The sequence below is a fragment of the Apium graveolens genome, chromosome 3 (genome assembly GCF_009905375.1).
Source record: "Apium graveolens cultivar Ventura chromosome 3, ASM990537v1, whole genome shotgun sequence".
NCBI classification, from domain to species: domain Eukaryota; kingdom Viridiplantae; phylum Streptophyta; class Magnoliopsida; order Apiales; family Apiaceae; genus Apium; species Apium graveolens.
Window position 1 is genome coordinate 153,137,180 of NC_133649.1, and position 14,231 is coordinate 153,151,410.

Here is a 14,231-nt window from a genome sequence, read left to right on the forward strand (position 1 = left end):
TCAAGCGCCTAAACGATCCTTATAACATTTCCTATCATAATAAATGGTTATTTTTCAATAAACTACAGTTTACAACTTTGGGACTTTCTGCAGAAACTTAATATTACGATTCGTTGGTTTTAACGGAGTTACGCTTGCGATCGGGGTTTTGTTTATGCCCTAACTCTTAACACAACCATCAACAATTATCATTTCATCATCATCATACAAAATCCTCTCAAGAACATAATATTCTTGAGGCAACAACAATCAACCTTAAATCTACTCAACTTCAAGATCTCAACAATACCACTTCTTAAACTAAGTTTTCTACCACATACTAAATGGATCTTAAAAATGAATCTTAAATAAAGTTGGGCCAAAGATTTTTACCTTTATTTAAAGCTTTAGATGTATTCTTGAGTATTGTGGAGGCTTGGAAGTGCTTGGTATGATTTTGGAGCCTAGAACCACCATTGAAATCAAGAAACCAAGGAGAGGTTACTATTCATACTATTCACTAGTAAATTTATTGAATTTATTTCCCCCATCAAACCTTGATAAAAATAGATGAAAGATTTTTCTTACCTTAGTTTAGTTGCTAGGAGGCTTGGTAAATAATTGTGTGATTTTAAAAGAACTAAAGCTTGGAGTTTTGAATTCCTATTTCCCCTTTTTTCTTCAAATTGCCGAATGGGAGCTTTGTGAGAGGGGGGGGGGGTATTTATAGCACTTGGTTGCTTCTCTTGGATGATTTCTAGGTTGCTTCTTGGAAGGTGACTTGATATCTTTGCAAGTTGATCTTTATTCTTCCTAGGATAGCCTTAGGTTTATTCCTTGTCTCCAAATCCATGGACATATCTTTGTTAGCTTCCTAGAAACTACTTATGTTAGCTTCCTTAGCACATTATTTGGATAGCTTGCTTAATTATCCTAAGGTTAGCTTACTATTTGATAAAATAACCATGGTTAATCTCTTACCATGGTTTAGTTAGTGCGTTATGTTTATTTAATCATTTACGCGTTCACTCGGTCGCTTAAACATTTTCGTAATACTTGTTCGTAAAATGGTTCGCGACGTAATTCCTTTCGTATTTATTCCTTATATTTTTAATTATTATATATGAATATAAATTCGTAGGGTTTTAATCTCGTAATTATATTTTAATTCCCGTAATCCTCGATAAGTCATAAATACGGTCATTTTTCAAAGTTCGTTTTCTTCGAAAACTAATAGCGTTTACATACACTCATTTGGTACGTATAATCGTAATATCAACTCCGAAACTCATTTTCTCGTGCACGACATAGTGTGGGCTCAAAAGTTTTTCCCCGTCCGTCAGGGTTACTATTCATTAAACATTTTACAAGGTCTCAAAAATTCAAGTTATTATATTACCATTTATAAAGGTCTTTTACCGATGTCAAAAATTTGGGTTCTTACACCCCGGGTGTAGCGATGGATTTCGCCGCCCCTCGCCCTGAGGCTGTGGCTGCGGTATGTTACCATCTTGATTTTGAACATTGTCCCGCACGCTGGGTTCCTCTGGGCCGCATCGTGGTACTTTCTCATTATTCTGCAACCTTTCTTGAATTCGCACGTCGTCCTGGTCATGAGGACGCGTCGTGGAACCATTGCTCGTAGCACTGTGGGAAACTACAGGAACAACGATAGGAGCTTCTTCAGTGGAGAGCGCGCCATCTCTCCTACCATTGTAGGGTGCCCTTCCATGTGGGTATCCCATCCTTCCTCGCCCATTCCTTTGATAGCCTCGGTAATAATTCCCGAACCTTCCTCGCGGAGGGGAACGCTCGTGTTCGCGGTGCCGCACCCTATCATCCCTTTGGTGTGTAGGGGGTACACGCGCTGTGTCACGGGGCCTCGCTTCTCCATCATTTCCTTCCTTTTGTCATTCTACCAGCAGCATTCTCAGATCGTCATCCTCCAACCTTATGCCGAGCCTTCTTTTTAAAGTTGAAAAGTCTCTTCCTTCCTCATCTTGATTCTGAGTATTTTCCGCACGACGCTCGTCCATCGTACGCCCACACCTATGGGGGTGTGGAACAACCTGATTGACAAGACGAGGCCTTTCTCTACCGTCCGTGTCTTCATCAACAAGCTCCACAACAGGTTCTATATCATCAGAATATTCCAAGCACCGTGGAGTGATTCACGGGTTATCTTCGCTGGCCTGAGCATCTCCTTCAACTACGGGCGCCTTCCCCACGGCGTGGCCGCGACGAGGAAAACGACGACCTCTCCTTGTTCTGCGGTGCTCCATCGTATTTAGCCTTGAGTGAAAACTATTAAGAGTATCCCCCATGCGGTACATCTGCTCCAAGATATCAGCGTTGCTGATGAGAACTGGAGGCGTCCCTTCCACATCCGGAGCTCTCGGTAGATCTGCTATATTTTTGGGCACATAGGGTTCGTGACGAGCGTAGCCTCCCTCGCCTTCTCCTTTAGAGCTGTTGTTGCTTCCATCATAAGAACTTCCATCATGATTGTAAGAAATCTTTTCCTCCCAAGATTATGATCTTAATCAGCAGCCCTCCTTCTAGCGCCAATTTGTTGACGGAGGAATCTGGTAACAACAAAGATTGAGGTTTCTCACCGAAATTAAGATCTATGATGGTGGTTCTTTGCCGAAAAATCAAGCGGTGTGTGGTGATCTGTGATTGTTTTAGGCTGAGATTAATCAGAGTAAGTGGTGGCTCTCTTATCAGCTATCAACTTCTTACCCCCTCAATGTGCCTACGTACCCTTTATATTGGGATCAAGCCTGACGTAGTTCTTGTGGAACAAGAAATCTAATGGGCTTAGACTTCTTATTCCTAGGCCCGGTAGAAGTTCATCCAAATTTCGTCTTCCGCTAGCTTTAGGAATGTCCAACTATGAGGCCCAACCGCGAAGGCCCAAGGCTCGTCCGTAATCGCAGGACTTCACGGATAGTGCATCTCCCTGCGCAAGGATAACACCCCCTACAGCTATCTCCCTTGATTTATGGACGCAGGTATAGCCACGGTTCACCCCAAGTGCCGGACGTATCCCTGTCCCCCGAATGAGGATAACCCACCAGATAACAGGACAGGTGATTCCAAGCTCTTGGGTGCAAAGTGCAGGATGACTCCAAAGTTCTCCAACGAGGACACCCGTTGAATACAAGAACAGAGTTCCCAAAGCACACACCAATGTTAACCCAGTATCCCCAACGAGGACACCCATTGAATACAGGAGGAGACCTTCAATCATCAGGCATACCCATGGAGGCCTTCAAGCTTTTCACGGACATCCCCCTCCTTGACCATCTCAAGAAGGGAATTCTTCAAAGAGTACCTATAACAAATATATTAGTAAAAATAATCTCCACCGCTCCTCTTCATGCAAACTTTGTCATGAAATCACCATTGAGAATACATAGACCAAGCACGGGACGCGTCCTAAGACCCTGGGCGCGTCCTTACCTTTATGAAGCATGTATTGTCTCCTCAGAAACTGTCGCGCACAACATTCCACTACTCAGGACGCGTCCTAAGCAAGACAGGCGCGTCGTCCAGCTTCCATTGCCATAAGACCACAATTACCTGATACTTTCACCATGGTGGACGCGTCTACAACGCTTAGGCGCGTCCTTCCCTAATCATGCACTCCCAAGCTTCGCCATCACCAGACCATAAAACATCTTCTCCAATGTAGGCACGTCCTTACCCTTTTCTCCCATCGTCATTTCTACCCTTTTCTCTCTCGAAAAACCGTCATCGCCGCCGCCTCTAAACTTCAAGTTCAAAACTCCGACGATTCAGCCGACCATTTCTGATTTCTTTAGCTCAATCCAACCCTCAACTTACGAGGTATGTAAATCATCTTTTATTTCTTTATTTGTTCGGGTAATCCAACTGCAATAAGCGAAAAACCGTTCGTATTCTTCGGTTCTACCTCGACTGTTCTTCATTCCCTTTTGTATATATATGTAGAAACATTATATTTAGCTCCTTCGATTCTATAATTACATGTTTTTAGGTTTTTAGAGAACTTCCCCCAAATTGCTTATAACCGATTAGAATTCCCACGTATTCTGCTAGTTTAGGACGCATCATCCTTAAAAGGCGCGTCTCGCTTAAGACATGTGTTTAAGTTGTTTTAACCAAAGGTCACATAGAGGCAATGTATTACTAGGACGCGTCATCGTAGTGCGTCTCCTGCGTAGATTCTTAGGACGTGTCCTCGTACGTTTCCAGTATCTTCCTCCCCCCTTCTTTTTTATATATATATATGGACGCGTCCTCAAGTTTTTCTTCCTTCTTTTGCAGATGAAGGACGCGTCTTCTTCGTCACCTTTCCATCCATTCAAAGTTCTCAACAAACGCCTTGGGATTTACTCCCCACACTTGATCTCTTTCAAACCCGACTTCCCTAAATTTCACAAGACGAGTTCCTTCCTTAAAGCAGAAAGACGTGACTTCGAATCTCTCAAATTAAAGACTTCTATAATGTCTGATTCCAGTTCCCATTCTATGGATCATGTTCCCATAAGCTCTAGAATGAAAAAGAAAGGATTCAAATGAAAAAGAACTTCAATTCTCAATGCTAGAGCTGCTATCGAAGATTGGACAGATGATGAAATTGTACCCACCACCAGCCAACAGCCTTTACGTATGATTACTTCAGATGAAGACGCGTCCCCTACTCAAGACGCGTCAGCTTCTCAGGACGCAGATTCTTCACAGGACGTGGCTTCTTCTCAGGACGCGTCTCCTCTCAGCGTAAGTGAGTTTGAAAAGAGGATTCCTGATCCTGAAAAGTATCATGTGTCTCCTCAAAAATCCGATCCACCTCTCGAACACTGGGAACCCTCAGATGTTGAAGTGGATTGTGACTGGACAAAGCTTGGTGCTCTAACTGAGGCAGAGAAAAATGTCCAAAGGAAAAAAGAAAGCAAGCTAGCTTGTGTTACCCTTGACTCCACTGCAACTAACTTGGAAATTTAGTGGCACATGAAATACTATGACATGGAGGGCATCTGGGTGCGCCCTCTTCGTACAATGAGGCCACACATTTTCAACATTGGGAATCAAAGGATCCCTAGAATGGTGCTCACACCAAAACTGATTTCTCTAGGCGTGAGCGCGCCCTTGCACCCATACATCAAAAAGATTTTGAAGTGGTATAACGTTGCCCCGGTTCAATTGTCTCCAAACTCGTACAAGCTAGCATGGGCTCTGTACATGATGTAACATAATCTTGGATTGGGCGCGCCCTCCATGAAGGAATTCAGCTTCTTTTACAGCATCAGAAAATCAATCCCTGGCTACCACTTCTTTGTAATTAATAAGTGGCTGAACAACAAGGGATTCAATGAAGGCAAGATCATACACGAGAGGGATTGGAAGGAACCATTCTTTTACGTCTATGACGTCAAGAGAACCCGAGTTTGCTTCAACTTAGAACCAAGTAAGTGATTTCCAAAATATGTCCTCATAGGCTTGACGCGTCTTTTATTCTGGATGCATCCTCCTTTTCCCAAATTTCCCTTTTTCTTTAACAAGTCCTCATATTTTTATCTTTAGACAAGAGAGTTAAAAAGGAATTAAAAGGAAAAAGAAAGAAGAGAGCAGATAAAGTACTCCAGTATGCAGAGAAACACTTCAACCTCAAAGACATGATCACAGAAGACAACCTCAAACTGGTGGGCGCGTTATCTGCCCGGGTTGGTTATGTCTGCAAGTTCCATGAATTTCATAATGGCAAACATGTTTTCACGGCCTCAGAAAAAGTCAGGGGCCTTAGTGCCGCAGAAGTAGTCGAGATTGACATTACTAAGCAATTTGACTTAGAACAAGGTAAGTATATATGAGAGAGGACGCGTCATACTTTTTGGACGCGTCCAAAGCTACAGAATTAGCTTCTCATTTTTAAAAGTACCAATTCACCGACATTCGTAGGACGCATCATCTTTTTTTGACGCGTCAAGCGTATGTTTGTCTTTCCTTTTACACGCGAAACTTAATCTGATTTACGGGTGTTTCCTGCATATATGTCTTTGTTTTGGGCGCGCCTTAACTTCAGGGCGCGTCTTCCCCTAATAGTTGTGACTGACATTGTTAGCATGTCACTCATGTTTTCTTCACAATCCTCATTATAGTCAATAGGACGCGTCGTATCTTTAGGACACGTCATAGTCACACACATATATATATATATGCATTTTTCATATCTTTGCATTTATTTTTCTTGACACATCTTCATGCATTTACATGTCTTTATATGCATTCTATTTGACATTTGCGCATTGACAATCTTTAAATTATGTTTGCGGCGCGTACTACTATCAGGACGCGTCTACCTTATTCAACTAATGTTTTTTCATATTCATGTCACAGATATGGCTTCTCTCCCAAAATGATTTGCTATTGGAGCTTCCAAGAAGCTGAGAGCCAAGAAATAGGCCCCTGCAAAGCCTGATCCAAAGGTTAAGACCCCCACTTCTGCTGTGACTCCTTCCCCTCCACCAAAAATAATTGACACCATTGTGCTGGACATCCCTGAGAAGGAGGATGCGCCCACAAAGCACCAAAAGACACTGCCAGATGATCAATCTTTTGTTCTCTGATATCTGGGCGCGTCCTCAGCTGGCCACTTTACTGAAGATGAAGTCCGAGGCTGGACATTCAGGACCAAGGAACAAACAGAAGAGGCCATGGTGAGGGCTGAAACTGAGCTTCATTTGCACGCCAAAAAAAGTGCCAACATGGCTGCTAGACTCAGGGCGCGTCTTGCTACCACTGACACTGCAAAGAGCCAGACTGAAGACAAGATCAAATCCTTAGAGAAGTACATCAATTTGCTTGCCCAAGAAAAGGACGCCGAGATCAGGCGCCTGCAGGAGGACAAGACGCGTCTTGAGGCGGAGAAAGCTGTGTTGGAAGGTAATGTCTCCTCTATGGAGAAAATGATGGAGAGTGTTATCACACTAAATTCCACCATGCAGCCGGAGCTTGACACTCTAAACGATGACAGACTGCATGGGTGGAAAGAGGAGAAAAAGCTAGTCTATTAAAATGGCTTCGCATCTGGGTTCGAAGAATGGTGCTCTGGGTTTATTGCAAATAACCCAGAATATTCTTTTTCTAAGTTCGATGCAGACACCCAGACATGGGTAAATGACTTCAGAGTTAGGGCTGCAGATTCCATTAAGAGCAAAAGGATTTTTCTGGGCTTGGAGGAAGAGGACGCGTCCCCTGCTCTTTCTTCGCTTCAGACTTAACCTCCTCCTGCAGAAAACCAAGACAAGCCCCAGGATGCGCCTCCTGCTTAGGATGCGTCCTATGTTTATTCACGAAGTTTTTACCTGAACTATTCTAAGGGTGCGGGCCCCTTGAAGCCTTGCAAATTGTAATGATTACTTTTGAACTTCATTTGTCTGTACGTTTTATGAAGCTTTTTCTGCCTTAATCATGCAAACTTTTACTCACTTGATTATTTTATTATGTTATATATTTGGGCGCGTACTACTATTAGGACGCGTTGCCTTTGGAATCTTGTTGTATTTGTACTATCATCTGTTAAGTAGATGTCCTTGAAGGGCGCGTCCTCTTTAATTGGGCGCGTCCTTGGATCATCTAGATAGGATAGCATGATATTATGCTACACTTGTACTTTTTAGAAAAAGCATAAAGCTAGAGGGGCGCGTCCTACTATCTTGACACGTCTACCCTTTATTTTAGAGATATACTTAATCCCTCGGATTGGACGCGTTCTTAGTAAGGACGTGTCTTCCCTTTTAGTTATGTTTTGTCGTAATCAAAAATAAACATAAAACTGAAGGAGCATCAACCAAGATAACTTGGGCGCGTCATTGGAAATAGTATGCGCCTTAGTTCCATTTCTACCTTGATTTTGTTGTTCCTTTTAACAGTTACTGTTTCCATTAACATCTATATAGAATTACCACTCAGGGCGCGTCCTGTGATTAGGACGCGTCATACAACTAAGTAAATCAATAAATAAACAGCCCTTTGGAGAATTTTTAAAGTTTTTATTAATAATGCGCTCTGGTGTCAAAGGTGCACCAGTCCCACGGCTACTATGCTCTGTGGGGAATTTATAGAAAAAATTATCCTTCGACTAGTTCTAAGGTAAGTAGTACATGCACTACCCCCTAGGCTAGGAGGAATTTTATTGCTTCTAGTCTATAATCTGGGCATAGCCCTAAGTATATAATAAAAGAGGTACGCATGGGGCCAAAGCCACGCCTTACTGATAATACTTTCGGAGATGTTCCGTATTCCACGCTTGCGGAACCAGCCTCCCTTCCATATCCTCAAGGTGATAAGTCCCTTTCCACAAGATGGCCTTTATCTTATAAGGTCCTTCCCAATTAGCTCCAAACACTCCATGTTGGGGGTTCTTCGTGTTGGGCATCACCTTCCTAAGCACCAAATCTCCCACCTTAAGCAGTTGTCCCTTTACCTTCTTGTTATAATACCTTGCAACACGTTGCTGATACGCTGTAAACCTCGGCTGAAAATTTCCCCTTGTTTCTTCCAAGAGATCTAAATGAAGCCTTTGATTAACCTCTGCATCCTCCTCCGTGTAACAATCTCTGCGAAGCGATCCCGAACCAACTTCCACGGGGACTATAGCTTCATAGCCGTAAGTAAGTATAAACGGAGTTTCTCCCGTAGTAGCAATCGGTACAGCTGCTCCAAGATATCAGTGTTGCTGATGAGAATTGGAGGCATCCCTCCCTCGCCTCGCCTTCTCCTTCAGATCTGCTGTCGCTTCCATCATAAGAACTTCCATCATGATTGTAAGATATTTTTTCCTCCCAAGATTACAATCTTAATCAGCAGCCCTCATTCTAGCGCCAATTTGTTGATGGAGGAATCTGGTAACAACAAAGATTGAGGTTTCTCGCCGGAATAAAGATCTATGACGGTGGTTCTTCACCGGAAAATCAAGTGGTGTGTGGTGGTCTGTGATTGTTTTAGGCTGAGATTGATCAGAGTAAGTGGTGGCTCTTTTATCAGCTCTCAACTTCTTACCCCCTCAATGTGCCTACGTACCCTTTATATTGGGATCAAGCCTAACGTAGTTCTTGTGGAACAAGAAATCTAATGGGCTTAGACTTCTTATTACTAGGCCCGGTAGAAGCCCATCCAAAGTCCATATTCCGCTAGCTTTAGGAATGTCCAACTATGAGGCCCAACCGTGAAGGCCCAAGGCTCGTCCATAATCACAGGACTTCACGGATAGTGCATCTCCCTGCGCAAGGATAACACCCCGCTACAACTATCTCCCTTGATTTATTGATGCAACATCCCTGTCCCCCGAATGAGGATAACCCACCAGATAACAGGACAGGTGATTCCAAGCTCTTGGGTGCAAAGTGCAGGATGACTCCAAAGTTCTCCAACGAGGACACCCGTTGAATACAAGAACAGAGTTCCCAAAGCACACACCAATGTTAACCCCGCATCCCCAACGAGGACACCCGTTGAATACAGGAGGAGTCCTTCAATCATCAAGCACACCCCTGTAGGCCTTCAATCTTTTCACGGACATCCCCCTCCTTGACCGTCTCAAGAAGGGAATTCTTCAAAGAGTATCTGCAATAAATACATTAGTAAAAATAATCTCCACCGCTCCTATTCATGCAAGCTTTGTCATGAAATCACCATTGAGAATACATAGACCAAGCACGGGACGCATCCTAAGACCCTGGGCGCGTCCTTACCTTTATGAAGCCTGTATTGTCTCCTTAGAAACTGTCGCGCACAACATTCCACTACTAAGGACGCGTCCTAAGCAAGACAGGCGCGTCCTCCAGCTTCCATTGCCACAAGACCACAATTGCCTGATACTTTCACCATGGTGGACGCGTCTACAACGCTTGGGCGCGTCCTTCCCTAATCATGCACTCCCAAGCTTCGCCATCACCAGACCATAAAACATCTTCTCCAATGTAGGTGCGTCCTCTGTGCCTGGACGCGTCCTTACCTTTTACAATGCAATTCCGGTTTTGACTGTACTTAATCCATATTTGACCCGAGCCAATCCAATGCCAAATTTTGGGTATAACAGGTACGTCGGCCGATCTTCCCCAATTCCTGATTTTTACAACACTGATTATAGGAGAGGAGCGTAATATTTGAAGTCTCAAAGCAGCTTATATACACAAATACTTGAACCTTGAAGGTTCAGTAAACCGTGATTCGTACACTCTTGTTACGTGGACGATGTCCTAAACTCAATGGGAGAGAAAAGAGGTTTATTAGATAAGTCATAGAGTATGACAGGAAATCCTATAAATATTATAAATACAATATCTTAGTAATTTAACATAAGATTTTTGGCCCTCAAATTTAACATGTCTTATTTTTTGTGTTTTATTATTAAAATAATAATATATTTAAATAATAATTGGAGGAAAATGAAAAAGATGAGAAAAAGTGATGTTCAAAAGGGAAATGAAACAAAGATTTTATTGATAGAAATAATATGAAATATGTAAAGTGTCGCTTTATAAATAAGATACATAATAAATTTCTTAGTATTGGAAGACCCGATATCAAAATGTCTCAAAATTTAACTTAGGACAACAAGGACAATCTTCGACTTGCTCAATAAATAAGGTTTATATGCTTATTTTTGTTCAATTATTATTTATCATGAAATTGATAACTACGTATTGCCATTTGTTGGTTGTATAAAAATCAATGCTAGCCTTGTACAAATGAAAAAAAAAATTATTATAAAATAATGTGACCTAATACAATATTGTTAATCGAGTTTAATACTTTTAAGTACATACTCGCGTAATTTTAGATGAGTACGAAAATATTTTTAACGTAAATGCATGGAATATTTTTGTAATTACATAATTTATTTAAAAAATTATAAATCTATCACTAAAAATATATTTCATACTCATATAGTTCCCACAAATATATATTTAGAGGCATTTTTCTCTATTTTTATTAATCCATATGATGTTAATGCACGTGACTTCATTAATTTTGATTGAATTATAATCAAGATATATTATAATCACAAAAATGAGAGAATGGATCTTAATTAAGTGGAGTACATTATATGAATGTGCGATTATGAGAATTTTAAATAAATGTTATAAGTTAAAGGCTCATTTTTTGTGAAATATTAAAAAAAATGGTTCATATGAGCTGAGATGCAGAGAATAAATAATTTTGTACTTCAAGTATTTTCATTTATATAAAAAGAAATGTCTCTTACAAAATTCACTCTAGTTGGTTCGAACTCGATTCGAACTCGGTAACTCGACTCGGCTCAATTAATTTTTTTATATATAATAAATAATAAATATTTGTTAATTATTTGTATAAAACTTTTATGTTTTTAACTAAAATTTAATATATATTTCTAAGTAAAATGATTAATTTAATTAAAATTTTAAAACTTATTTAAATAATAAATAAAATAATTAATTTAATACATATCAGTAGAGCTTGATTACTTTAACAAATAAGTTTTGATTAAACCTAACCTAAATAATTTATTTTGAATAATTATATTGCTCGACCAACTAAAGGGGCTTACTTACATTATTTAATTTTATATGTCTTTTTTAATATAAACCAATTTAACTTAAAATATCAAAACTTACTAAATTCTTGATAATTGACATCAACAATTTTAGAAGTAACATACTGTAATATATAATAGATGATGTCAAAGATTACTGAAACTGAAAATGTCATTAGCAATTAGTTAAGCTTGGGGCCAATCCTAAGTAAGTTGTATGGTTATCTAAATTTGCATTCTGTACTTGTAACATTTAAAGTCTGTAAAAATGCAAAGGAGCATACTGAAGTCTTTTTCCTAAAACAGTATCAAGCCTCAGGATTCTATCTGGAAGAAGATCAAGAAGATCATGCCTCAGAAGAATTTTGAAGAAGTTTGGAGTTGAATAAATCTGTTTGGAGAAAAATGTTCTAAGTCAAGATCTCTACAAGTCACAGATTTAATGTTATAAAGAAGTCATTCGAGAACTCCAGAATGACTTATCGAGAAGTCATTCAAACTCTAGAGAGTACCGACGGATAAGCAATATCTACTCGACGGATGAGCTATATATATCCATTCGATGGATGAATATCATCTACTCGACGGATGAGCAATATCTACTCGATGGATAAGCTATACATCTACTTGACGGATGAGCAATATCTACTCAACGGATAAAGCAATATCCACCGGGAGTAGAGAAGTCAGGAAAGTTACTCGAGAACTCAAAAAGATATCGATAAGTCATTCCTTTACTAGAGAACTCAGAGTTATCGACAAGTCTATATCCATTCGAGAACTCAGAGATATCTATAAGTCAAGTGAAGTTATGAAGACTAGAGATCTCGATGAGCTGAAGACCTCTACAAGCCAAACTCATTATGGAGTACCAGACATCTCGATAAGCCTTTATACTTGTCGAGATATCAAGTGTTCAAATGAATCAAACTGGAGATCTCGAATTACAGTCTCAAAGTACAGAATTGCAGATCAGTTTAATATCCAAGATAAACAATCAACAAACAATCCAACAGCTGGATTGACAAGTCTATAAAAAGTAGCTTGAAAAGTGTACAAGATCAATGACAAAGATTAACTGACAGAGGAAGATTAAAGTAAACACGGGATGCTAAAGATATGTTAATCCAGAAATGGAAGATTTTCTTTTCTATGAATAGAAATGACAAGTGACAGTTTAGAAAAGTTAATAGCATGTTTATTATCCACTGTGTAAACCAGCAGTTAACTGAGCTATAAAGTTAACACTGGTCCTCTAGTTAGAAGTAATAATTTAGATCAAAAAATTTTGTAACACTCTCGAGAAGAAGCTGAGCTCTTTAACTTAGAAGATCTTAGAAATTTTGTAGCAAAACATCTTAATTTTTAATACAAAAATTAAGTGAGTTTTGAAGATCTGTGTTCTTTATTTTATGCAAGTTTAATTTCTACATGAATACCTTTCAATACAAGATTTAATTTACTTTGTTCAACCATTATCTTTCAAGAAAAACCTAAAATCAGAAAAACACATTCACCCTTCCCCTGTGTGTGATTCATTACCTAACAAGTGGTATCATAGCAAAATCTGAAAGAAAACAGATTCAAGATCTTGGAAGAATGAATACACAGAAAATCAGTAGCATCAAAATTCCTACCTTTGACAAAGCTAACTACACTCTTTGGAAAAAGAAAATGATGTTGTTTATCAAGATGGCCAATCCACTCTATGTTCACATTCTCAAGAATGGACCCTTCATTCCTATGGTAAGAGTTGAGGAATCTACAGATGGAGACATAGTCATACCAGCTCATTATGCTCCTAAAGATCCATCTGAGTATTCTGACCCTGAAAAGGAGAAAGTCTCCCTGGACAGCAGGTTACAATTGATATTGATTGAGTCACTTGACAATGTGATGTACAACAACATTGTCAACTGTAACACTGCTAAGCAAATATGGGAGAAAATTGAAATACTATGTGAAGGAACTGAGGAAGTTAGATCTAATCAAAGAAGAATACTGATTTCACAGTATGAGGGTTTTATGGCTAAGCCCAAGGAAAGCATTACTGAAGTGTTTGAAAGATTTAATAAGTTGATAAATGACTTGCAGCTTCATGACAAGTACTATGAAGCTGAAGAGGTGAATCTAAAGTTTTTGCTTACTCTTCATGATAATTTGGAACAGAAAATATCAGCAATCAGGGAAGGGAGAGACTTGAGCAGAATAACTCTGGAAGTTCTATATGGAATTCTCAAAACCTATGAACTTGAGATGATTCAAAGGCAATATTTGAGATCTGGGAAAGGATATGTTATAGATGGTTCAAGTGCTTTAATAGTAAATAAAGGTCAAACATCTAATGATGAACCAAGATCTCATATTCCAGTTGCCTCAACAAGCGAGCAAAGAACAATTGATTCACAGGAGCAAGTTATACTAGAATTGGAAAAGGATGAGTTCTATACTCTTGAAGAACTGGATGAGCTAGATCAGTCAATGGTATATCTGGATAGAAAATTCTCTAACATTAGAGCAAGGAAGCCAAGATACTTCAAAAGTAAAGGACAGTCTTTTAACAAAGACAGCAGCTGGAAAGAAAAAGGAAAGTACAATTCTGATAGCAAGAGTGGTTACAAAATTGGATCTGTTGACATATCTAATATAAGGTGCTTCAGCTGTGATAAACTAGGCCACTTTGCTACAG

General features: G+C 39.7%; 1 protein-coding gene across 1 annotated transcript; it reads right to left on the reverse strand.

The window, feature by feature from the left end:
• Positions 1–8,233: 8,233 nt before the first annotated feature.
• On the reverse strand, positions 8,234–9,852 carry LOC141714652 (uncharacterized). Its single transcript, XM_074518158.1, has 2 exons — positions 9,795–9,852; positions 8,234–8,679 (listed from the first exon to the last, which is right to left on the reverse strand). Exons 1-2 carry the CDS (start codon positions 9,850–9,852, stop codon positions 8,234–8,236), a joined length of 504 nt encoding a protein of 167 aa, XP_074374259.1.
• Positions 9,853–14,231: the final 4,379 nt, after the last annotated feature.

What these genes read in the sequence shown, in the direction of transcription:
- LOC141714652 (XM_074518158.1), bottom strand. Translation starts at nt 9,852, where the DNA reads ATGGTGAAAGTATCAGGCAATTGTGGTCTTGTGGCAATGGAAGCTGGA. An exon ending in GGAAGCTGGAGGACGCGCCT is followed by an intron (nt 8,680 to 9,794) that starts GTCTTGCTTAGG and finishes ATCTTGGAGCAG; the next exon opens with CTGTACCGATTGCTACTACG.